A 24,528-nucleotide genomic window follows, 5' to 3' on the forward strand; every position below is an offset into this window, starting at 1 on the left:
AGTGCATTAAAACACTGACCCACAAAAAAAGTTATTTAAAATGTTATTTAAATTTCCATTTTTGATGCAAAAGGTGCCCCACAACTCAATTCTAAATTTTTAATAGAAACAGGCAAGTTACAGTAATGTCAATGGTAGTCTTTTTTCACCTATAGTGCAGACCCTCTGGTTTTAGGTGTCTTGCTAGCACTTACTATTCTTTTATAGTTAATTTTTAACATGTTTAGAACACTTTGTTCTCAAGAAAGCATGAATGAGGGGGATTAAATTATATCTGTACTATACTTTCCTTAGTGACTGGTAATTATTCTGTCACTCACCATGCTACGCTATTCATTGCACTTGCATAGAGCTGAGGAAAAAGCCCCACATTTTCCCATGTATTAGAACACAATTAAAATCTATGGCTTCTTACAGCATCATGTAGTAATCCAGAGAATAATATAAAAGAGTAAACAGTGTGAGAAAGTTGTATTTTGGATAAGTTATATTTTCTTCAAGCAACAAAATAAAAAACTGTCTCCCATTTTGATGGAGTGGGAGAATTATCGGAGTAAGGGCCTGCTTAAGCGTACCTGACAAATGTGGCAATTGTATCCTATTGCTCTTTGGACAAAGCAGTAAAATGTAGCTACAGGTACAACTTGAAGAATGTCCTGTGTAAATTCCGACTATGGACTATATTTTCAAAAGAGACTATTGAATTTTGGATATCTTGATTTTTTTTTTCTGCACAATTTTAGACATCTTAAAAAGCCCTGATTTTAGAAAATACTGAGTACCTACTATCTAAAAATAAAACCTGTCCAAGAAGTGGGCAACTTATCTATTCTCTGAACATGGTTCCTGAACAGACAGACCCACATTTACCCATTCACCTTCTCTGAGCAGTTAAGTGGAGAAATTTGTAGGAGACTATTCTGTCCTTCATTGTGATAGGCATTCACTTTGGACTCCATTTCATCACATACAGACCAGTTCTTCCCCTTTCATTATTGTAAGTTATTTACATCAAATTTTTATTCATGAATGGAGGAAGGTTCAGAGTTGTAGAAAATTATTTATGTTAACTACAAATCATTTAACATTTTCTGTACAACTTTTACTCTGGTGATGTTCATATTGGGTCTCTCCCACATTGTATGCCATACCTGGGATGGATGAGGAAGATGGTGTTCCAATCACAAAAGATAAAAATCCTCTCTCTTAAAAGCCCTAAAAATAGTTTGTCACCATACATAGCTTGAGACTTGTTAGTTTCTTGGTTGAATGTATGAAATTATTCTAGCTATAACATTTTGCTTATCTGTTCTAAGATTGATTAGCCAATATTTCTCTCTGGGTGTAGCAGGATGGCAGTAAGACTTATATAGGCCTTTTGGAAGAAGTGTGTTAAAGACTGACTCAAATGAGAAAGGCAGATCAGGTCTGGATGTTCCAAGCTGTATGGAACAAGGCCTGGAGATGAGTGAGAGAAGTCACGAAGGATTCAGTTGGTTATGTTAGTTAAGCAGAGTGAAGGGGGTCAAGGAGACTAGGGAAGATAGAGGCAGAAGCAAGGATAAGTGGGGCCTTGAAGGCTAAGAAAAGGAGCTTCAATTTGATACAAAGTGAAGGGGAAGCCAGTGAGGGGAAGGAAAGAGGGGCTAGACGTAGTCAGAAAAGTGGGTCATATTATTTTTCAGCAGCATTTTGAGTAGACTAAACAGGTGTGCCAAAGTGAGTCTTCTGTGCCAGAAAGGAGGAGATTGCAGTAATGAAAGATCTGAAGTAAAATTTATACTTTGTTTGCAGTGTGTAACATGGTCTTTGATGTTAGAGAATGGTTGGCTAGGACCCCGGTGACCTACAGTTTGAACATTTGTTTAAAAATAATGAAAATGCAAATTTGTCATATTTTTCCCACAGCACATTGTTCCAACAGCATAGAGTGGCAGTTATTTGAGGTACTGTTGAGTACTCACAGTTACAGTGCATTATAAAAGGAAGTGGTACTCGTTCTAAATTGAAATGAACAAGGCAGATGTAAAAATTATTAAAATTCAGTTCACAGGAAGGGCACATTTTCATAAACAATATATATCCCTCCTCCCACAAGGTTAAATAAAGAAGTATGATCAAAAGATCCCTTATTTTACTAATTTAATCTGTTGGTGCATCTAATTTTCCATCAGCAAGAAAAAAAAATCACCAAAATAACAAATTAAAAATGCTTGTTGAGAACAGCAGAAAATGCTGCATAGGACAACACACCACACACGAAACATTAGCAGCATAACAATGAGGGAGGATAGTCAAATGGTTTCTATTCTCAGCTCTGCTATTGATTTACCTTGTGAGTTTGGGCAATGAATTAACCTCTATATCTCAGTCTATAAAATGGAGACACCTTATAGAGCTGTTGTGAGTCTGAGTTTGGAGAGCATACAGAGGGGTTCTCTAATATCAAAGGTGCTACCCAAGTATACTATTTTTTATTAAAACAGCTTTATATACCTCTCCCTCAGCTCATATAATTCGCTTCAGTTGGTGTAGAATTGGGGCCAGTGATTTTATCAGAACAGCTGTTAGCACAGGCAGTGCAATAAGCTGTGACAAAATGTACATCACTGTCCGTACATTCAATGATTAAGGTCAGGAATCTGACTTCTTTAAGATAGAAGTTTTTAATGAAATACTAGTCATTATCTGAAGCTAGCTGTATTTATAGTACTCTGATTCTAACATTCTTTAAGGGGATGGTTGTTAATTAAAATACAAAATTTTTCAAGTTAGGGAACTGATTTTTGAGGAGATGTTGTCCTCTTAGGAGTTCTAATGGTGAAGTCAGTCAATGTACAGTAGCAGACATTAAACTCAGCATTTACAACCAAATGCCAGATAGTTATCACACTTACTTCCCAGAGTGAGTTTAGGGGTGAAAACGTGGTATCTTTCTAACACTCTTCAGTAAACTAGTTTTTTCATGATGACCACTATACACTTATCACTGGATGGTCACTGGGAGGTAGAGTTAAGAAATGGGGGAAGATAAGTGCACCCACACATTGTCAGAATATACTACTGAAAGCACAAGGGAAGTTTCTAGATCATGTTGCAAGTCTAATCGATAATTAAATAATTAAAGTAAGCTTTCTACAGTTCACTAATTCTTTATTCGCTGACTAAGCAACACCACACACTTTAAATAATACTGTACATGTTAGTTATAAAGGGGATCTATTTTCACTTTTTGTTTGCATTTGCTCCAAAGCTATCAAGACATAATTAAAATGGTACACTGATTAGTTCAAAATGGAAATGTGCTCTTTTAATAGTTGATAATTATGTACTTTCAGTCCCCAGAGTAGTAGAATACACTATGTTTTTCTACAACGAATTTTACCCAAGCTCTCAAAAGGGATGCTGTTTTGGTTAGAAAACCATATTCAGTTCTACATCTACACTGCAAGTTTGGAATGTGATTCCCCTGCTCATGTAAATATACTTGTGCTAGCTCTCGTCAAGCTAGCGTGAGTGTAAATGTCTGTCTAGACACAGTAGCACTGGTAGTTCCAGCGGAAGTACAGCTGAGTTGTGCTGAGTACATACCTGTCTGAAACTGGTGGGTAAGTGCTTGACATGGCTCAGCCATCCCCCCTGTTGCTGCTACCAGTGCTACCATGGCTATACTGCTATTTTTACTTATGCTAGCTTGATGAAAGCTAGCATGTGTGTCTGTGAGCAGGGGATTCAGAGAAAGCCTTAGTTGTACTGAGTGTTCAGACCTGAATACTTTTAAATGACTTTTAAAAGAATGACTACCTTTCCTTAAGCAGGACCAAATATGTTCTTCAAGAGATGATGTGGTGGGAGTACCAGAGACTCCACATCAACAGCAATTCTGGAGAGAGCTCTGTAGGTTCACCCAACTAGTTGTAGCTTGTTACAACTTCCGGACCCCAAAAGACCCTCTCTAATTTAGATTGCCTGTACCAGGTTTGGAACAAAGATCTGTGGATCTCTCTCAATCCTAGTCAATGGGGAAGTGCCTTGTAAATCATAAAAACTCTCCTACAGATCTATGAATAAGGTTGATCCAGCAGAAAGTTATATTTTGTTCACAATGGTCTGGACATAGGTTACAGTGCATCGGCCTGCTGCTGCTGGAGATATCGGTCTTCTGGAGCCACTCTGGCTCACATGCGTTGGACCTGCCCCAGGATACAATCCTTCTGAGTAGAAGTAGATTGAAAGATTAATATAATCATAGACTCATAGGACTAGAAGGGACCTTGAGAGGTTATCTAGTCTAGTCCCCTGCACTCATGGCAGGACTACATTATCTAGACCAGTGGTGGGCAACCTGCAGCCTGTACGGATGGTCAACGTAAACAAACTATCTTGCGGCCTGCCAGCGGATTACCCTGATGGGCTGCAAGTTGCCCACCATTTATATAGACCATTCCTGAGCAGTGTTTGTCTAACCTGCTCTTTAAAATCTCCAATGATAAAGATTCCACAACCTCCCTAGGCATATAATGGATATCACCTTAAAAATTTCTTCCCAGAACTGTTTTGGGATATATCCCACCATCTTGGAAACTCTCCAACTCATGGAAAGTTTGGTTCTCTATAGCAGTGCTTGTAGCACACAGCTGACCTGGCAGATGAAAACTAGGCAATGTTTCGGAGAACAGGGACCTCAGACAAATTTGAGAAGATTTGAGCTTATTTGTTAGAAACCTTTAATTCCTAGCAGATGGAAACTGAGATGTCATTCTCTTTTTCCCCAAACCTTTTTCCTTCCTCTCCTTTCCCTCCCTTCCTATTCCTTTGTCTTTTTATTCTTTTGTCTTTTTTCTGTTCTCTCCTTATTTTTTTGGGAAAAAAAATCAAATAAAGACTCTTTCCACTTCATTTTTTCTGATTCATATGGAGAAGAAATCTGATGTCCAAGTTACTTGTGAGCAATCCGTTACATTGAGAAAAAACAGGATTGGGGTGAAAAGCCATTCAGTTTTTTTGTCAGTCTTGTAGCTAAGAAAATAATTGTTCATGGTAAATGTTCAGAACACCTGTCTTAAGAAATGATTTCCACACAGTGAATTTCTTAAAATATCTGGGAATGAACATTAAAACATTGAAAAATTAAATACTCTTTGTATATACTGTCATTTAAAAAAATCCTGGTTCATTAGGGCATGAATATGGTGGAAATTGCTTTTGAAGTGGAATTTTTAATTAAATAGAGTAACGAAATGGTCTCAAATATGAGAATTGGACATTAGCCTCATTTGCCTACCACCCTGAAATGTTCTTGGTATTCAGTCCTCTTGTAACAAACATACATAAATGTAACAATATACACAACAAAGCATAACCCCTTGCCCTTCCCTCATGGAGCCAATATTCTATTCCAATATTGATCTTAAATCCCTTATGTAGTACAGCTGAGCAAAAACAGCTCTCAAGGTGTACCATTAACAGTGAAGAAACAGCTAATATCATTCTGTATTTAAGAATTAAGGGCCAGGTTGTGTCACACTCACTTGTGTTATGTAGTACCTGACGATGCAAGGAATCCCCTTTGTTTCTTTCTGTATTAAGGCAGTGTATTCATGAGTCTGATTTTGTCTCGAGTACCCTCAAGTTTCACCTCACTTAAAAACTACTTGCTTACAAAATCAGGCATAAAAATACAAAAGTGGCACATTGTTATTGAAAAATTGCTTACTTTCTCATTTGTACCATATAATTATAAATAAATTGGAATATAAATATTGTAGTTATATTTCAGTGTATAGTACATAGAGCAGTTTAAATAAGTCATTATCGGTATGAAATTTTAGTTTGTACTGAGTTCGCTAGTGCTTTTTACGTAGCTTGTTGTAAAACTAGGCAAATATCTAGATGAATTGATGTACCCCTGGAAGAGCTCTGTGTACCCCCAGGGGTACGTGTAACCCTGGTTGAGAACCACTGTATTAAGGTACTATTCAGCATGAATAAGGAATGGCACAATCTGGCCCTAAAACTACTTTTTAAAAAATCCATTCATAAGTCATAGGTTCGTTACCAAATTTTTCATATGTAGTAAGTTAAACATTAAACTCGAGACCGTGGGCATTTTCTACATGGTTTAAGTCAGATGAATAATTGCCAAAATGTTAATTCTGCAGTCATGCATTCAGTGCTAATTTCTTAGCTCATTCTGTAGATCTACATGAGCTATACTGGCTCAACCTAAGAATATGAAAATGTAATTGTTAACATGTTGGCCTGTGGGCAAATCTGATACAGTTTTTAGTAGTTTCTGAACTTAAACACATGGGAAAGAAAGCTGAGGAATACGACCATTTCTTCAGTTTCATGCACAGTAGTCCAGTAAGACACACCAAACTGGCTTGATTTTTGAGGTGTTGAACCCTCAGAACTCCTGCTGAACTCAGTGCAAATTGTGGTGCTCAGCCTCTCTGGAAAGTGAGGCAGAATGTTTTCCAGTTTCTTAAAATGCATTTAGTCACAATCTTAAAAACAATTAAAACTGAATAATTCCCATAGATTTGTACTATCTGTGGTGAATTTTCTTATAGCGCATAGGAAGAAAATGAAAAGTTAAAAATGGCCACAATAAAACTTTCATCTCTTGATTTGCTTATTACAAAGATGGTTTTTTTCCCCTCAGCTTGCTGTCACTAGAATAAAACTGCTTATCATTTGCTTCTGATAGTGTTGCTAATGTTATTTTAGTACAGGGGTGGGCAAACTTTTTGGCCTGAGGGCCACATCTGGGTATGGAAATTGTGGCGGGTCATGAATGCTCATGAAATTGGGGGTTGGGGTGTGGGAGGGGGTGAAGGCTTTGGCTGGGGGTGCGCACTGTGGTGTGGAGCCAGAAATGAGGAGTTCAGAGTGCAGGAGGGGGCTCCAGTGTGGGGCAGGGGATTGGGGTGCAGGAGGGGGTAAGGGCTCCAGCTAGAGGTGCAGGCTCTGGGGTGAAGCTGAGGGGTTTGCTGTATAGGAGGGTGCTCCGGCTGGGATTGAGGGGTTTGGAGGCCAAGAAGGGGATTGGGGCAGGGGAGGAGGTTCAAGGGTGCAGGCTCCAGGAAGTGCTTATCTCAAGCAGCTCTTGGAAGCAGGGGCATGTTCCCCCTCCAGCTCCTATATGGAGGTGTGGCACTGGCCAGGTGTCTCAGCACACTGCCCCATCTGCAGGCACCACCCCGCAGCTCCCATTGGCTGCGGTTCCCAGCCAATGGGAGTTGCAGAGCTGGTGTTTGGAGCAGGGGCAGTGTGCAGAGCTCCCTGCTTGCCCCTATGCCTAGGAGTCAGAGGGGGGGATATGCCACTGCTTCTGGGAGCCACACAGAGCCACGGCATGCGTGGAGCGGGGCAAGCTCCTGACCCCGCGCCCCAGCTGGAGCAGGGCAAGACCCCAACCCCACTCCCCAGCAGGAGCTCGAGGGCCAGATTAGAAGGTGGGCTGGGCCGTGGTTTGCCCACCCCTGTTCTAGTAGATACCTGCAATAACTACTTTATCTTTCACAGACCTGACTAAATGTGCAATCTTCAGTGTCAGCTGAAATAAATATAAGGCAGTTAAATAAAGGCAAGTAAAATGTTCCATGTCCTATTGGAGTAAAAGTAAATTTGCTAGGCAACTCACTGCTAAGAAATTATCATAGTTGAATAGAGCCCAGTTTCACTCCATTTCCATCTTTTCAGCACTTGAACTTGAGTAAATGAAGAGAGGCTTGATCACAAATTCCAATTTCTGAAATTTGCTGGTTGACTGCATATTTAGGAGCCAAATTCTGTCCTAGTTAGGTCCTTGCACTCCCATTAACTTCAGTGAATTTGGTCCTGTGTCTTCATTGGTGGACTTCAAGAACTTAGGGTCTGATCCTGATTCCAATGTAAGTTTATGGCAAATCTAATTTGCCATAAAATCACTTGTCCTATTTAAGTGGATGCTGGATTAGACTCCTGAGCATAACCACCTTTGGTTTCTTTCATGTGTTCAGTCTGGATTTGTGCTCTTTATGTTCACGCTCCAGTCCTAATTCTGGTTGATCACAATCTCTGCATAGCTTTTGAATTTCCAAAATTAAGTGGAGCAGCATGAATATGGCCCAGAACAGTGCTACTCAAAGTGGTGGTCCACGGACCGGTGCCGGTCCGTGAGCCATCAGCTGCAGGTCTGCGCGCACACTGGAAAAAAAATATTGCCGGTCCCCTACATCAGATCGCTTGAGAAGCACTGGCCTAGAAGAATCCAATGCAACTTTTCAGACAAATCTCAACTGTTAATAACCTTTGTATTATTGTTATGTTTGACAAAATAAGTTACTGGGCTGAAATTAAAGGCAAATCTCAATCAATCTATGGGGAACCTCAGAGTAACTTAATATTAAGAATATGTAAACTACATTAATTTCGGCTGCCTCAAAAGGGGCAGGCTTGCATCTACTTAATGTGTAACTTACATTCCACTCCTTGCACATCACAGCTAGCTTAAACTCATGTGCTAAAGGAAACTAAAATGGTTTATATCACATATCATTGGGCAGATGGAGATGTTTAACAAGAAAAATAAACCAACAGAGTGTGAGTTAAAGATAATAACTATACCTTCTTTCAGCTCCTTGGTGTGTAAATATACAATTTTAAAATCCCTCATACCTATTAATCAAAAGGTGATCATTTTACTTTGGTTCTGATGGATTTTAATCAAACACAAAATACACAAAAAACCCCATGTTGGCCAAGAAGGGGTTAACGAGAGCCCTCTGGGCTCAAATCAACCCTGCCATGCTACAAGTGCAGAAGGTGTCAGGCCTGGAGATTGGAGCTAAAAGGGGAGAACCTAGCTCAGTTGGTGGCTGACAAGGAAGGGAAGATGATCTTCAGCTCCTACTTGATGAGAAAAGCCTGTAAACTAAGCCAAGATTACTGCCAGTCAGGGCCTCCTTGAGGGAAGGTAGGCCTGAAGCAGGGAGCCTGGATCCATGTTGGCTAAAAAAGACAGCCCATGCATAGAAAAACTGCGTCCATTCAAGGGCTGAGACAGATTAACCTTCTTTTGAGTTTGCTATATTTGTTCTGGAACTCTGATACACTGAAGTGTCATGCCTTCCAGGTTGACTTAGCCAGATGGCTAAGTCACCGCAGCACTGGACCATGTCAGAGGTGGCTACTGACCACTGAAGACCTGGAGAGAATCTAAGGGTGAGTAATGCCATACCAAGTCACAAAGGGGTGCTGTGGATGCTGATATTGCCTTAAAGGGATATTACTTTTGCAATAATATAATCCATTATATAGCATCCAAAACTATTTTTAGGGACCATTAAGGTTGCAGCACAATGCACCCCATTCACCCGAAACCTTTAAAGTATGGAAATTAGTAGTTAAGGCAGAACACTTATGAATGTGTAAAGGAATGCACATCACCTATAATACTGATAACACATTTCAGTGCTGCATTAGATGTTCATTTCCATCTCCAACAAATACCCAAAAGCATACATGCCTCAATTTCAAACCTATACTCTAATGCAAAGTGACCGTGTGGTTTTATATCACTTATACCAACAGACCACCACATCTGACTGTTATTCATTCCATGCACCTGGGAGGTCATTTTGCCTTAACATTACTAGGTCACTACTGTTGGTGAGGGAGTCTCCCTTTCTATCCCCATCTCTGTCTTGTTTGCACTGTGGTAGACTTGTCATCAGAATTCAGTGGGTCTGACTTGGCATGCAGGCATCCTGCTAGAAAATATTCTGTAAATAAACACAGCTGATATATAACACGTGCTAGAAATTTGCACACGCGGCGCAATGATGTGGCCAAAGGACAGAGACCAGAGTACTTTAAATCTGACAAAAAGGTACAAAGAAAAGACAAACAAGTGGGAAAAATTGTCCGAACTCTTATCCTCTGTATCAATTCATTTTTATCAAGCCACCATGAAAATTCAAATAGTACTCAAAGTTTATATTCTTTGTTTTGGTTTTTGCCATTTTTGCCACAATATATTCTAATAAATCCCATGAACCACATCAATTTTAGAAGATGTAGAAAGGTGCTGCTGTACTACCATAATATTCAGTATATGCAGTAAAATGCACTAATGGCAATCCTGCTCCCACAGAAGTCAATGGTATTAGGGTTGGCCTTAACCGTACTGTAGTGCAATGTTAACAATGCAATGTTAACAGTCCTAGAATGTTAAGGCATAACACACTATTGTCTGGCTATGTATGTTGAATACAATAAGCAGAGTCCCATTATGTGCAGAGACAACACACAGGCTATCTATGCAGAATCCTTCCTGAGGTTGTTTCCTGAGGCCTCTAGCTTCCATATCACTATGAATTATTAAGTAAGCATGCTTGTGTTTTCTCAGCACGTTATGCTTTCAGTCTTAAATTACCCACTTCCCACCACCACACCTTTAAGTTATGTAATGTACATAATCAAGCTCAGAAATTTTGACTTCATAACACTGATCTTTTTGATTCAATAGGTTCTCAAAGTTTTAATACTTGTACTTTTAAAACACAATTCAAGTCTTCCAGAATAAATGACCAGTTAAACTAGGTTGGGTTCTGTTTAGCACCTACCTGCTTCCTTTATTCTGTTTGTCACCTAACTGAAGGGTATGCTATTTTTTATTTAAGTGATGGGTTAAAGATCTAATTCTACACTATCTGTGATGTTCCTTGCTTAGAGCTTGGTCTTTCAGCATAAGGGCACTCAGCAGCTTAAAAGTAATAATTTCACTGAATGGGAGGTAAGGGCACTCAAGCTGCGCAGGCAGCACTTAGTACATTGCAGGATGTGCTTATATTCAGATCTGCAACTAATGGTCTAATTTTAAGAGGTTCTGAAGTGCTGTCTTCAATCCCTGTTAAAGTCAGTGAGTTGCAACACCTCAGCATCTCTCAGCACCACACAAGAGCAGCCTTTATATTTTTAAAAAACTGAAATTGCATTTTGGAAATGTGGCCTATTTAGTTTTTTTCTCCTGATTCTCATGCATGGGGAAAAAAATTCTAGTGATAGCTCAGGAAAGGAATTATGGGGGGTGCTTTGACCATAACTTGATTTTTCATGCTCATGTTTTAAAGTTCTGAAAAATACTATCCAACTTTGTTATGACAGATTAGACACTTCCTTATCAACACTGATTTTTCTATCTTGGCACATGTCATTCTGTTTAGCATATTTTTACTCCAGAATATCCCCAGCTAATAGATAAAAAAATGTAATTGAACCATCGGGCTTCTGGCTTATAAAAATTATACTCAACTACACAAACCAAGGCTGTATTTTTCCACTCAGGTTTTTGGTAACTACATAAACCATGAGTGAAAAGAATGGTATATACATTGATTCTGTTGAGTTTATATGTAAGTTTATATGATATTTTGTATTAGGCAACTTCAAATTAGTTTCTGGAACCCATCCTGGTTTTGGTATGTAAATTCTCTTTTCATACTCAAGTTTTGTCAGTTCTGTTCTACAGATCTCCTACTAAGGAATGTTCACCTACATTAAAGATTTGTCACCTTGGAGAACAGAGGTCTCAAATTCATTTCTGAACTCGCTACCTTTATGGTAAGATCCTATTTACCAAGGAACCTATATGGTACTTGGAACCGAAATCACAAACACAAATGCTATCTCTAGAGGTAATAGGACCTGAGCCGAAGTCCACTGAAGTCAATGGTAGTCTTTCCATAGACTCCAGTGGGTTTTGGATCTGGCTTTTACTTAGCATTCCTTACTCAGGCAAAAAACTCTCATTAACTTCAGAGTAAGGAGGGTTGAACAGGATCCCTAATTGTCTTCTGCCAGACACATATCTACAGTATACATCTTACGATGGAATTATCTACTACTATAACTTTTCAGTTTCTCCTCTGCTGATGAATGCTGATTCACTGAGGTGACTTTTTTGTGTGTGGAGTTTTGAATTGACCAGTTTGTCTACCTCTTGAAGCACCATTCAAGTAAGATATGGCTATGGCAGAAAGCATCCCTCTCCATACCAGAAGGTTTTTAAACAGAAAGTATATTTGTTTAGTGTGTAATATAGCACCGTGGCTGCCATTAAAAAAGTTAAAATTTACTTTTAGTTACTACACAAGGTAGGAGATACCACAGTTATTTCCCTATGCTTTGGGCCAGATCAATATTTGATAAAAAATTGACCTTGAGGTCAATAGGAGTCTTTCCATTAACTTGAATGTGCTTTCGATCAGCTGCCTAGACTCAGAAAGAATTGTGGTTTCTCTGGTAACTGTACAAAATGTATAAATAATAAAACTTTAATGTATGTTGACAGTATGCATTAGCGCAATAAACCTCAAATTAACTATGTCGAAACAGTTTTTTCATACACTTCATATTTGTACCGGATGCCATTCTCTTCCTGGACATCAGCAGGGACTCCTGGATATCTGGGGAGGAGAGGAAAAAAAAACCCAAACCCCATAATTTAACAGACTATCATCTGCAACACTTCTAACAAACTGGAAAAGTCTGAAAACCAAAACACCATCCATAACATGGGAATGCTGATTACATTTCAATTTTTTAGCAAGTGATTTTATTAGTAGCAGAATTATTGGATTTAGCAGCTGATAAATTCGAGATGCTGCATCCCAACTGCATTGCTAGCTCCAGCATCAGCAATATTTGAGCTTCAACCAGTTCCCTGCCCCTCCAAACAGTCCAGATAGATCAATCTTAAAGAACCACATTTGTGCCTGTGGACAGGATTTGGGTTAGGAGCAAAACTTCAGTTATAGCTTGAGCTAATGTGGAAGAGAAGACAAGCCCTTAGAGACAACTGTAGGGTGTTTCTGTCAAATGGGGTGAAACAAATTAAGGTTCTAATTCTGCAAAGATTTACACATCTGTGTAACTTTACATAGGTGAGCATTAGGCTTACATTTTTGGCTATAGGACTGGAGCCTTAATTTGTTTTACTACATTGGACAAGGACTCCATTAATTAATTCTTTTGAATTAAACTACTTTTCCCTTTAATACATGGCATATTCTTTCTGGGCCATAATATTCAAATAAAAAAAAATTCTGGAAAATGTACATAGCAGAAAATGAGAGCAGAATATGGCCCTAAATGACATTAAAAAATAATTCAAAGTTGATTCTGAAGTCTTTCATTTTTCTGCTATTTGAAGGTAAACTGTAGCCCATCATACCAGATTATTAACACATCTTGATACTTACTCTGGGAGACGTTTGTATTTCTTCAAATCAATTTCTGGAAAAAATGTGTCACTTTCAAACTCCTGCAAAATTCTTGTCACAAACAATCGCTGGTGAACTGGCTTCTCCATTGCTGCCTGAAAAACCAAAACAAAGGGTTAAAATTTTAGTTCTTTCTACACCACCACAACTAGGAAAATGGAGGATTATTTTTGTCATGGAGATTTTTAATGTAGATTTTGATTGAGAATTATTTTTAGTCAAACATGTATATAAAAAAGTATCCAGTAGATTTCTCATTTCAAATGCTACTTTTCTTTGCCATTTTTCCACATTCTTGTCCTCAATATCTGCACCAAACATCCCCAGAGTAATGTCCAAAAAGAACCAAGAGATCAGAGTTTTAGAATGGCAACATTTGTCACAGTAACTGTATAGGGAACCATAAATTCTGACACTACGTATACAGATGAAATTTAAGAGTCTTCTATGTATTGTGATTATAGAAGAGGACTGGTAGTCAAGAAATGTTAGTTCTATTTCTGGCTCCATCCAGTTTAAAGTGTGATCTTGGGCAAATAATTATTTTTTTGTCCCAGTCTCATCTTTTAAATGGTGATAATACCTACTGTGACATTCTGTGCCCCCAAGGAAAAAGGCTGTACCCCATACTCACCATGGTGATATGATTATGATTTTGTTTTGTACAAAGTATGCCCTGTGAAGGTACCATTCTAAAAGTCTTAATCTGTTGAACATTATATCCTGTTAAGTTGTATGTGGTATCATGGTATATGAAGTTATAAAGTTTTGCTATGTTTGTGCTACTGAAACAGGTTGTGAGGTTGGGAACACCCACATGCAGCCTTTCAGGTACAACAATAAAAAGGCCAAACAATGTTGATGGTCTATTGAGGAAATACATACACTCACAAGGATTACCGCAGGAACTGGGTACAAAAGAAACCTCTCAGAGATAGCACTACACAATGGAGACTGTTTGACCCAGGTCACAGCAAAAGAGCTTTCCAGCAAGTTGGAAGAAGATATAAAAGAGGGGAAGTGACAACATGAAGGAACCTCACTCTCCCTACAACACAACAGCTGAAAATATCAGAGGGAAAAACTGAACTGAGGGGAAGGGTGAAGAGAGGAGGAGTACTGGTCCCAGGCAAGAAAGAAGAAAGCCCTGCCTGTGTATGAAATGTCAACAAACTGCTTGTACTATTTAACAGGGTGAGACACCGCTTGATTCAAACCCTATCTACTATATTAGGCTTAGATTGCGATTTTGATTTATTTCTTATGGTAATTTACTTTGATCCGTTTGCTATCACTTATAATCACTTGAAATCTATCTTTCTGTAGTTAATAAATCTGTTTTAGTTAAATATATATAAAACAGCTTGGGGAAAAATCTCAGCTCAGGAACAAGGGTTGGTGCATGTCCACTTACCTTTGTAGAAGTGGTGGACTGGGTAATAAATTCATTCTGGTCAGGTTTTTGACCAGGGCTGGACGGTATGGCCCTGGGGTCCTAGTCTGGGGAGCTGGAGGTATTTTGGCTGGAGCCTCTCTATTGTTGGTTAATGCAGTGGCTAGCCCAGCGTTCATGAACACAGCTGGGTATGGCCCCTGCCTGTGGATGTTTGGGTGAGGGCAAACTTGGAGGGCTTTGCAGCTTGTCACAGCAGCACAGTGCAAGAGGGAGTCCAGAGGTGAGACAGAGGACTCAGTGATAACCCAGTTTCAGGTGGCACCGGGTGGGTGGGTGGGCACGGCGGGAAACACATCACACCTACTTCACTTCCCTTACTTCTGCCGACAATTTAAAACAAAGTACAAGTATCTGAGACACTTATTCTTGGGTTAGTCTTCCACTTGCCAATCCCAAAACATTCAAAAATCATGAGACCTTAACAATTATTTTATTTTGCCTTCTGATTTTTGAGTCTATAAGGTGTAGTTGGGTCACATTTTTAAACTGTTTTCTGCACCAATAAGGGTTTGAAAATAATTTAAAAAAAATACATGGAAGCTTGGATTCTCATGTAAACATTTGTCTGCAAAAGCTGGAACTTTTAGTAAACTATCAATACCACAACGTTTGTGATAACAACTATGAGAGTTGGCACTAAAAAAATCTTCCCATCAAGTTGCAGTAATTAAACTTAGTGAGAGCTGGAAATCTGAAGTAGGTCCAATTGCTTTTGCTCCAGTACGGACAAAAGACAGTGCACAGCTTGCCCACTCACCCCTGCACAGCAAAACTGCACGAGTATCACTATGTATGCTGTCCACAACTGGAATCCTCTAACACTAGGGCCCTACCAAATTCACGGCCAGGAAAAACTTATCATGTACCATGAAATCTGGTCTTTTGTGTACTTTTACCCTCTATTATAAAAGTACCCTATACTATAGGGTAAAAATACACAGCATTTCTCAAACTGGGGGTCTCGACCCAAAAGGAGGTCGCAAGGCTATTGTAGGGGGTCATAGTATTGCCGCTCTTCTATGCTGCCTTCAGAGCTGGGCACCTGGCCAGCAGCTGTTGCTCTCCAGCCACTCAGCTCTGTAGTAATAAGGGTGGCAATACCGTGACCCCCTCCTCCCAATAGCCTTGCAACCCCCTTTTAGTTTGGGACCCCCAAGTTTGTGAAACGCTGAGTCTGAAGGGCTTTACATGTTTATATTTTGTTGTTTTTAAAATATATATGCATATTTTGTTACAACATGGTGAAATTTAAGATTTAAATATCTGAAACCATGAAATTCAAGATTTTTAAAATGCAATTACTGTGAAATTTACAAAAAAGGACCATGAATTTGGGAGGGCCCTGTCTAGCACCTAAAGATTCTATAAATTATTGGCCAATTGTCTATTGCTAGAAAGCTGCTCATTCTGCCAAAACCGAAATATTTGTACACTTAGAATCATAGAATTTCAGGGTTGGAAGGGACCCCAGAAGGTCATCTAGTCCAACCCCCTGCTCGAAGCAGGACCAATTCCCAGTTAAATCATCCCAGCCAGGGCTTTGTCAAGCCTGACCTTAAAAACCTCTAAGGAAGGAGATTCTACCACCTCCCTAGGTAATGCATTCCAGTGTTTCACCACCCTCTTAGTGAAAAAGTTTTTCCTAATATCCAATCTAAACCTCCCCCACTGCAACTTGAGACCATTACTCCTCGTTCTGTCATCTGCTACCATTGAGAACAGTCTAGAGCCATCCTCTTTGGAACCCCCTTTCAGGTAGTTGAAAGCAGCTATCAAATCCCCCCTCATTCTTCTCTTCTGCAGGCTAAACAATCCCAGCTCCCTCAGCCTCTCCTCATAAGTCATGTGTTCTAGACCCCTAATCATTTTTGTTGCCCTTCGCTGGACTCTCTCCAATTTATCCACATCCTTCTTGTAGTGTGGGGCCCAAAACTGGACACAGTACTCCAGATGAGGCCTCACCAATGTCGAATAGAGGGAAACGATCATGTCCCTCGATCTGCTCGCTATGCCCCTACTTATACATCCCAAAATGCCATTGGCCTTCTTGGCAACAAGGGCACACTGCTGACTCATATCCAGCTTCTCGTCCACTGTCACCCCTAGGTCCTTTTCCGCAGAACTGCTGCCTAGCCATTCGGTCCCTAGTCTGTAGCTGTGCATTGGGTTCTTCCGTCCTAAGTGCAGGACGCTGCACTTATCCTTATTGAACCTCATCAGATTTCTTTTGGCCCAATCCTCCAATTTGTCTAGGTCCTTCTGTATCCTATCCCTCCCCTCCACTTACTCATTCAAGTCCCCCCACTACTCTTCAAAGAACAGTCTTCTAAATCCTCCCCTACCATCTCAGCAAGCACCTTTTGAAAAGGAAATTTAAAAGCCTTTTATATTTACATGATTTGTGATTGCATCTCTGACTCATACTAACCTTTGTCTTCATCATTTTTCCCAGGAGAATGTCAAACCAATATGTTCATTCATAACAGTAAGCACTGGCAGGTTGTTTTGGGCTAACATGAATATATAACTACATTTCAAGGTCCCTTCCAGTCCTATATTTTTGTGATTCTCTCTCATGTTAAAAGGTTGCTTTTCTGCTTTGTTTAAAAAATATACTGTAAGGTTTCACCCTGTTTTCCTAAAGTATGTGAAAGGATACCATTACTCATCTAAAACCTACCACCAAAGAATACTGGAGAAATCTCAACTATTTAAACAGACATGCCTACAAAAGAAAATACAACTTTTAAACAGTAATAAATAATTCTATCTGTCCACTGTTAATATTGTAACCCCCTCCCCCAATCTGGTTTGTGGCTGAGACAAGACCACAGCAGCACTTGTCATGCTGACAGACGAGCTACACTTGTGTATGGACTGGGGTACAGATCCATTCTTACAATACTGGATCTCCGTGGCATTTAGTGCTATCAGCTGGAACGAAGAGATCATGTGTATAAGAGATATTAGGGGGATTGCACTAAAATGGTTCCAATTCCTTCTCTCAGACTACACAGAGGGTCATGAGGGGGAAATTGTTATTCTACCTCCATCATCTCATTCATCCTAATACGTCTACTTGAAGCCACAAGGGGAAGTTACATCCACATGAATTCAGATGCCAGACATAAAATAAGAGAAGTAAAAAATATTTTCCAGCTATCCAAGTGTCAGGATTCATCAGCATCTGCATAAGCAGTAGCTGTCTGAAACTAACCCTACGTAAGACAAAGGTAATTCTGGTGCAAAAAAAGTAACAGTGCCACCGTAACACCACCCTCCATCAAATTTGCCTACTTTCAGATTGTTGCATACATCTGGAGCCTCAGAGTTTATAGATTATAAAGGCAGAAGGGACCATTATAATCATCCAGTCAGATCTCCTGTATTACACAGGACATAAAATTTCCATTCCTCACTGATAATGGATGTATAAATAGCTATGCTTATGAAAAAGGCACTCTTCCATCTATGCCTTCATAAGAAGGGCAAAATCTCTTATCAGATTGGCTATTGTGAACCACAAATTCATGATCTATGAGTTTGATTGCTACAATGCAATATACCTAAGGATGGAATTGACAGCCTTAGAAAGGTTCCAAGGAGTTCAAGCTATACCAGTTCACCTGCTTAGCAATAGTGTCTATAGAGGATGCAAGAACTCAGTGCTTTGTTTTTTATACTGGCTCCCCACTAAGTAATTTAAGGTCTGAGACTTCAGTCCTGAGTTTTGAAGCCCTCTTTGTAAATGGGCCAACCAACTTCTGGATGATGTTCTTTGACAGAAGTTCTACTGGAACAATAGAATTGTCAACCACAAAAGTGTGGCCAATGAACACAGAAAACAGAGCTTTCTCTGCAGCTGTCCCATAACTGTGGATCTCACTGCTGGGATATCAGAACAAAAAAACCTCTCCACCTCAAAAACAAAATGCAAATCATACTTTTATAACCTAGTTTTTTCCCCCCACACAATAAGCACAGAAACTAAACAAGTTTCTCTCCACACAGGGAATAGAGAGTGAGAGAGAGAAAAACAGATACCATGTATTTCTTTTTAAAATCTGTAAAACACTCAGATATTATGGTGCTATGTGGTATAAAACCCTAGAAAGAAAAGAAAATATTCATTTTAAAATGTTAGTATGATAAGGAAAAAAGCTCTACAGTATCTGTAAAGATAGTGATGCAAGTTATTAAGCTTTTTCTTCCCCTCAAGGAAAGAAGAGCCTTATTGCATATTGAAACTTGAACATTTCCTGCAGTTGACAAGAACGTCGGAGGGGGGGGGGGAGAAGAGGAGGGAATAAGCATGGGGAAATAGTTTTACTTTGTGTAATGACCCATCCACTCCCAGTCTCTATTCAAGCCTAAATTAACTGTATCCAGTTTGCAAATTAATTCCAATTCAGCAGTCTCTCCCCCACTATTCCTCAGACATTCTTGTCAGCTGCTGGAAATGGCCCACCTTGATTATCACTACAAAAGGTGTCCCCCCCACCGCTCTCCTGCTGGTAACAGCTCACCTTAGGTGATCACTCTGGTTACAATGTGAATGGTAACACCCATTGTTTCATGTTCTCTGTGTATATAAATCTCCCCACTGTATTTTCCACTGAATGCATCCGATGAAGTGAGCTGTAGCTCACGAAAGCTTATGCTCAGATAAATTGGTTAGTCTCTAAGGTGCCACAAGTACTCCTTTTCTTTTTACGAATATAGACTAACACGGCTGCTACTCTGAAACCAGTCTTTATAAGACTATCCACTTTAAGGAGAGGAAGTTACAACATAGACAAACAAGCGACTCCAGCCTTTTCATAATCATAAAACCAGAAGGGACCACTGTGATCTAATCTGACCTCCTAAATAACACAAACCATAGAAATTCCCTGAATTATTTCCTGTCTGAACGACAGCATATTTTAGAAAACTTTGATTTAAAAATTTAAAATTGCCAGTCTTTCCCCGTGCCTGAAGGAAGCCCGCCAGCAAAAAGTACTGTGTCAAAAGAACATATCGACTGCATCCTTGTCTGAAGTTCTAGCTCCTCTGAGAATCCAGCAGGCAGAGAGAGCTGAAGAGTCTGCAGATCTGTATCTTTTTCTTTTGTCTATTTTTTGTCTTTTGTTTTTATTAGCTGGGAGATAACCCAACCCTTTTATATTTTTTAATCTTAGGATTTGGAAGTATGGTTACCTGTATGAGATAATATTTAAGGAATTACATATCTATACTGAAAATAATGTTGTCAAAGCCTTGGAGTTAAGGCAGGTAACCAAGAGGTGACCTCTTAAACAGGTTCCTTTCAAGCAGGAGACTGCAAATGCTTCTCTCTCTGTCATGTGTGTATTGAGCATTGTATGTCTCACATCAGAGGCCTATTTGCATACTGAGCCTGACACCTGTCGAAAGACTGCAGAAGTCGACAAGATAAGAAATTTAGCAGGGAGAGAGCAACAGCAAGAGAGGATTCTGTTTATAGAATCACAGAAGTGTAGGACTGAAAGGGATTCCATAGGTCCCAGTCCCCTGCACTCAAGGTAGGACTACATAATAACTAGCCCATTCCTGACAGGTGTTTGTCTAACCTGTTCTTAAAAACCTCCAATGACAGATTCCATAACCTCCCTAGACAATTTGTTCCCGTGCTTAACTATACTGACAGTTAGGAAGTTTTTCCTAATGTCCAACCTAAACCACCCTTGCTGTAATTTAAGCCCATTGCTTCTTGTCCTATCCTCAAAGGTTAATGAGAACAATTTTTCACCCTCCTCCATATTACACCTTTTATGTACTTAAACTGTTATGTCTGTGCTCAGTCTTCTCTTCTCTAGACTAAATAAACGCAATTTTTCAATCTTTCCTCATAGATCATATTTTCAGGCCTTTAATCTCTTTTGTTGCTCTCCTCTGGACTTCCCCCAATTTGTCCACATCTTTCCTTCCTAGGCAGTCATTTATGAATAAGGCTATGATTATGTCATAGAATCCGTGACTTCCATTGGTCTCTGTGATATTTTTTGCCCCAAGGCTGGAGATCCCAGCTGCCCCCCACCCCACAGCTCTCAGCCCCTACCCTGATGGGGGAACCCCCTACAGCTGCCTAGCTGTGGTGGGAGGCTGGGGGACTGTGCAGCAGCCCAGCCCCTGCAGGAAGAGGGGGGACCCTGGAGCTCCCACTTGCTGCAGGTGGCAGGGAACGCCCTGGAGCTCCCTGCTGCTGCATGGGGGGTGACCCTGGAGCTCCCACTCATTGCAGCAGTTAGGGCCTCCCAGAGCCCTAACAGCAGTGAGTGCTGAGCTGAACCCACCTCCCCATTTTGTCAGGGATATTTTTAGTAAGCAGTGTCTGTGAATTTGTGTTTATTGCCCGTGACCTGTCCATGACTTTTACTAAAAATATCCATGACAAAACCTTAGCCTTATTTATGAATAAAGACAATGGATTGTGGAGGTATATCTTGGAGTACAGAAGTACACTCTGGATCCTTCACCTTGGAGATAAGCTGACCGCATGTCTTGTCTTATGAAAAAGGGATTGCAGCCTGCCTGGTTGGAAAGCGTTGCTAAGCAATACCTGAGACTACCTTTTAATTAAGTCTAGGCTCCAGAATGCTTGTTATGATTTTACTTTACATGTAACCATTTGTTTCCAATATTTCTACTTGCTATGAATTGAATCTCTATCCTTTCTTAAATAATTTTTCACTTGTTTTCACTACAAACTTATTTAAGTGCTGTGTGTTAAGCAGAGCAGTGATCTGTTGTGTAACTGGTAAGCTGGTATTTACTGCTTCATTGGAAGCAGCGGATCTGTCAATACTATCAGTGTCCAGTGGAATAGGGGCTTTACATTCCAGGGAGATGATCTAAGGGCTTGAGGGTTGGAGCGTGCCTATTGCTAAACTGGAGAGAGCAAGGCCTGTTTTAGACACAGAGAGGAGTGCTTATGTTGCCTGTGGCTGGTCGAGTACAGAAGTTGACCCGCTGTAGGCATAGACAAGGCTTTCTTACGCTAAGGGCAGGTGGTAGTGAGGTGCCGCACAACCCTGGTTATTACAGTCACAATAATATCACCTCTGTTCAAGCTGGAAGAAAAGATTAACTGCCACAACAGAACAGAATTCTAAGAAGGAATCTTAACTGGCTCTGAAGTTGTAGTTTAGACATTACCTAATCTGGTTTCAGTATTAAGCTTTTAATCAGCTCTAAATCACAGATTAGACTGAGGTTGGTAAAATTCTTTAGTTTGGGTTTATAACCAAGTGGATAGTCATTTTCTTAGAATCCCCTTTAGAACTTAAAGAATGATTATTTCTAGAACTACTTTGATGACTTAACTCATTTTATGATTTAATTCCATTCTGATGTTGACTAATTTTTTGATTTGACCTTGATTTGATAGCTGTGTTGTTTTATTTTTAGTTTATTAACAACTTTGATATTTTCTTGATTTTATTTTTGGTTTAAGTGTGTTAAACAAAATTTATAAAGAAATGGACTAACATTTCTTTCAATAAGTAACACGACTTCAGAACCTTTGAAGGACCTGCATGGCTATTAGCCAGTCAACCTATAAACTTGACCAGCTCTTCCCATTTATTCTTTAGGTCTACTGGTTAATCAATGATCTGCTGAGCAAATTGTGAGAACCACTGTAGCTTGATAAACCAGTTATTCTCACTGCATAACGTGGCAAACCGAAATGGGGACGTGAAAAAATTTCAGGGGAGTCACAACCAGCCTACCTCTTCCTCCATTTTAAAAATATTTTTGTTGAAAAAGCAAAACAAGAAATGAGAATTTAAACAACAAAACAGCACAAACTGATGCAGTGGTGCCTGACTGGATTGGCAGGCAGCCTGAAAACAATACTATAGGTGTGGCTTGCTACGTTCTGCTCATTCAAAGCCTCATGAACTCTGCAAATTCTGCAGCTATGGAAATTGGCATTTGTCCAATATGGCACAGCATTTTTTCCCCTCAGAATTTGCTACAGCCAAGTATCTGACACTTTGATTTGCCTCCCTGCCCTGCTGGGAGCTATCTGCAGCTTTCGCTTAAGGAGACAATAACCAGAGTACAGTTTATGCTCTCTGCAATGTTCCATGCAGCAGAGTGGTCAAAATCATCCTCCTTCTGCCCTTTTCTTCCATTTCCCCCTCCTTCTGTGTATATGTGCTTCCAGCTTGACTTTCTTCTCCAGTGTACACAGACCAAAGCATACACCAGAATGTACTGCAGTAGCTGACAAACTTCACAGATGTGCTACAGTAGTGGACAAAGGATTCTGGGTGTGCATACAGCCATCGAAAAGAGGGAGCACTGAGCCAAGAGGAGATCAAACATCCATCCACTGAATTCCTCAACTGAAGGCTTATGGATTCATTAAAGCAGAATCCTTTGTTAATTCGTGGCTATCCGGTAAAAATGAAATCGTCTAACTATCAAACTTAGTATCATTATGAATAGTTAAAGCTGCCAAGCCTCATAAACAGGGAACATTGACTGCAACCTGTGTCCCAATGCAACTAATCTTATGTAGACGTCTTCTGCTGCAGCCAGTCAAGTTAAAGCAATTCCCCTCCTAGGATGCAATCAACTGATAAATTCAGGAAATGGCTGCCAGTGTTCACGACCGTTGTTCGTAGGAGTTCAGGTGAGCAGTACCACCACTTCTCTACAGAACTGAATGAAACCACAGATGTCTGCATTCCAACTTTATCATTTTCCCTGTGTGAGTGGGAAAGATCCATACGTGAACACTTCCTATTTTTGCAGCCCACTGACAAGATGTGCTATGGGGAGGGATAGAGGGGAGAATATCTGAAGCTTTCTAGCAATCTGTTTTTGCAGCTGAGTTAGGGTGGCATTTCTGCATTGGTATTTGCACTGACTGTGCCTGAGTTATGGTAGGAAAACACAGTGATCTGGCAACTAGCATCCAATCTATTGCACCCCAAGTAATTTGGACACATTATTCACTCCACCTGGGAGCTTTGGATCTAAAGTGGATTCCAGCAGAACAGAAAGGTACATAAGACTACAAAAGTTGTGAACTTTAACCAATGCTTCACTGTTTTAGGTGAGGAAACAGACACTCCACATTTACAGATCCTTTTGCACACTGAAATTTGTCTTTTTTGTATGGCAAAATTTTGAGTGGCTTGTTTGAACTCAAAGCACACAAGGATTTTCCTGGCTGAATGAGCCACTGACCTATCCTTTCCACATTGCTAAATTGGAGGTGGTTGTGGTTAGAAAGGTGGGTCCCAGAATGGTAGAGGTTGATAACCACTGTGATGCACAATACTTTTTGTAATTAAATGTAGCAAACAAGATTCAGAAATCAGATTGAGAAAGGAAACTGATCCATGAACAATGTCAGATAGTTATTTAAAGTAAGGAAAAATGTGTGTGTGTGTGGGGGGGGAGGTTAGCGGTATTGAACAGATTAATAAAGGGGAATAGAGTGTATTCTGAACTCCTTGCCAATAAGCTGCTTTAGCTACTGCCAATAAGAACATATTTAATTCTGCAATTAAGTTTCTTACGGTGTGAATAATTTAGACTTTTACAGTGCAATTTACCATGTAATGCTTTTTGAAAAATAATTGATATACCATCAAACTGCTGCTATTGTCTTCAACAGAATCGAACAATGCTAATGTTCTCACTTTTAAAATGGTTGTCCACTCTTCAAATAAAACTTCTTGGTTTCTCGTGTGTAGAACCCATTCTAGAACGAGGTTTAACTTTCAAGGAATTTAACTTGAACCTTCCTGCTCCTCAATGTGT

At 39.8% G+C, this 24,528-nt stretch overlaps 1 protein-coding gene across 5 annotated transcripts in view; it reads right to left on the reverse strand.

Moving 5' to 3' along the window:
* Positions 1-12,292: 12,292 nt before the first annotated feature.
* The window catches only part of DHFR (dihydrofolate reductase), a 40,317-nt gene continuing 28,081 nt past the window's right edge, over positions 12,293-24,528 (reverse strand). For 4 of the 5 annotated variants that reach the window (XM_073344368.1, XM_073344370.1, XM_073344367.2 and 1 more), the window contains 2 exons: positions 13,251-13,366; positions 12,293-12,455 (listed from right to left, as the gene is read on the reverse strand). In XM_073344368.1, coding sequence (XP_073200469.1) covers positions 12,371-12,455; positions 13,251-13,366 — 201 coding nt within the window. In that variant the 3' untranslated portion in view covers positions 12,293-12,370. The remainder of the gene's footprint in view (positions 12,456-13,250; positions 13,367-24,528) is intronic. The other variant, XM_073344369.1, reaches the window with a different exon arrangement.

This window comes from Lepidochelys kempii, chromosome 5 (genome assembly GCF_965140285.1).
Source record: "Lepidochelys kempii isolate rLepKem1 chromosome 5, rLepKem1.hap1, whole genome shotgun sequence".
NCBI lineage: Eukaryota > Metazoa > Chordata > Testudines > Cheloniidae > Lepidochelys > Lepidochelys kempii.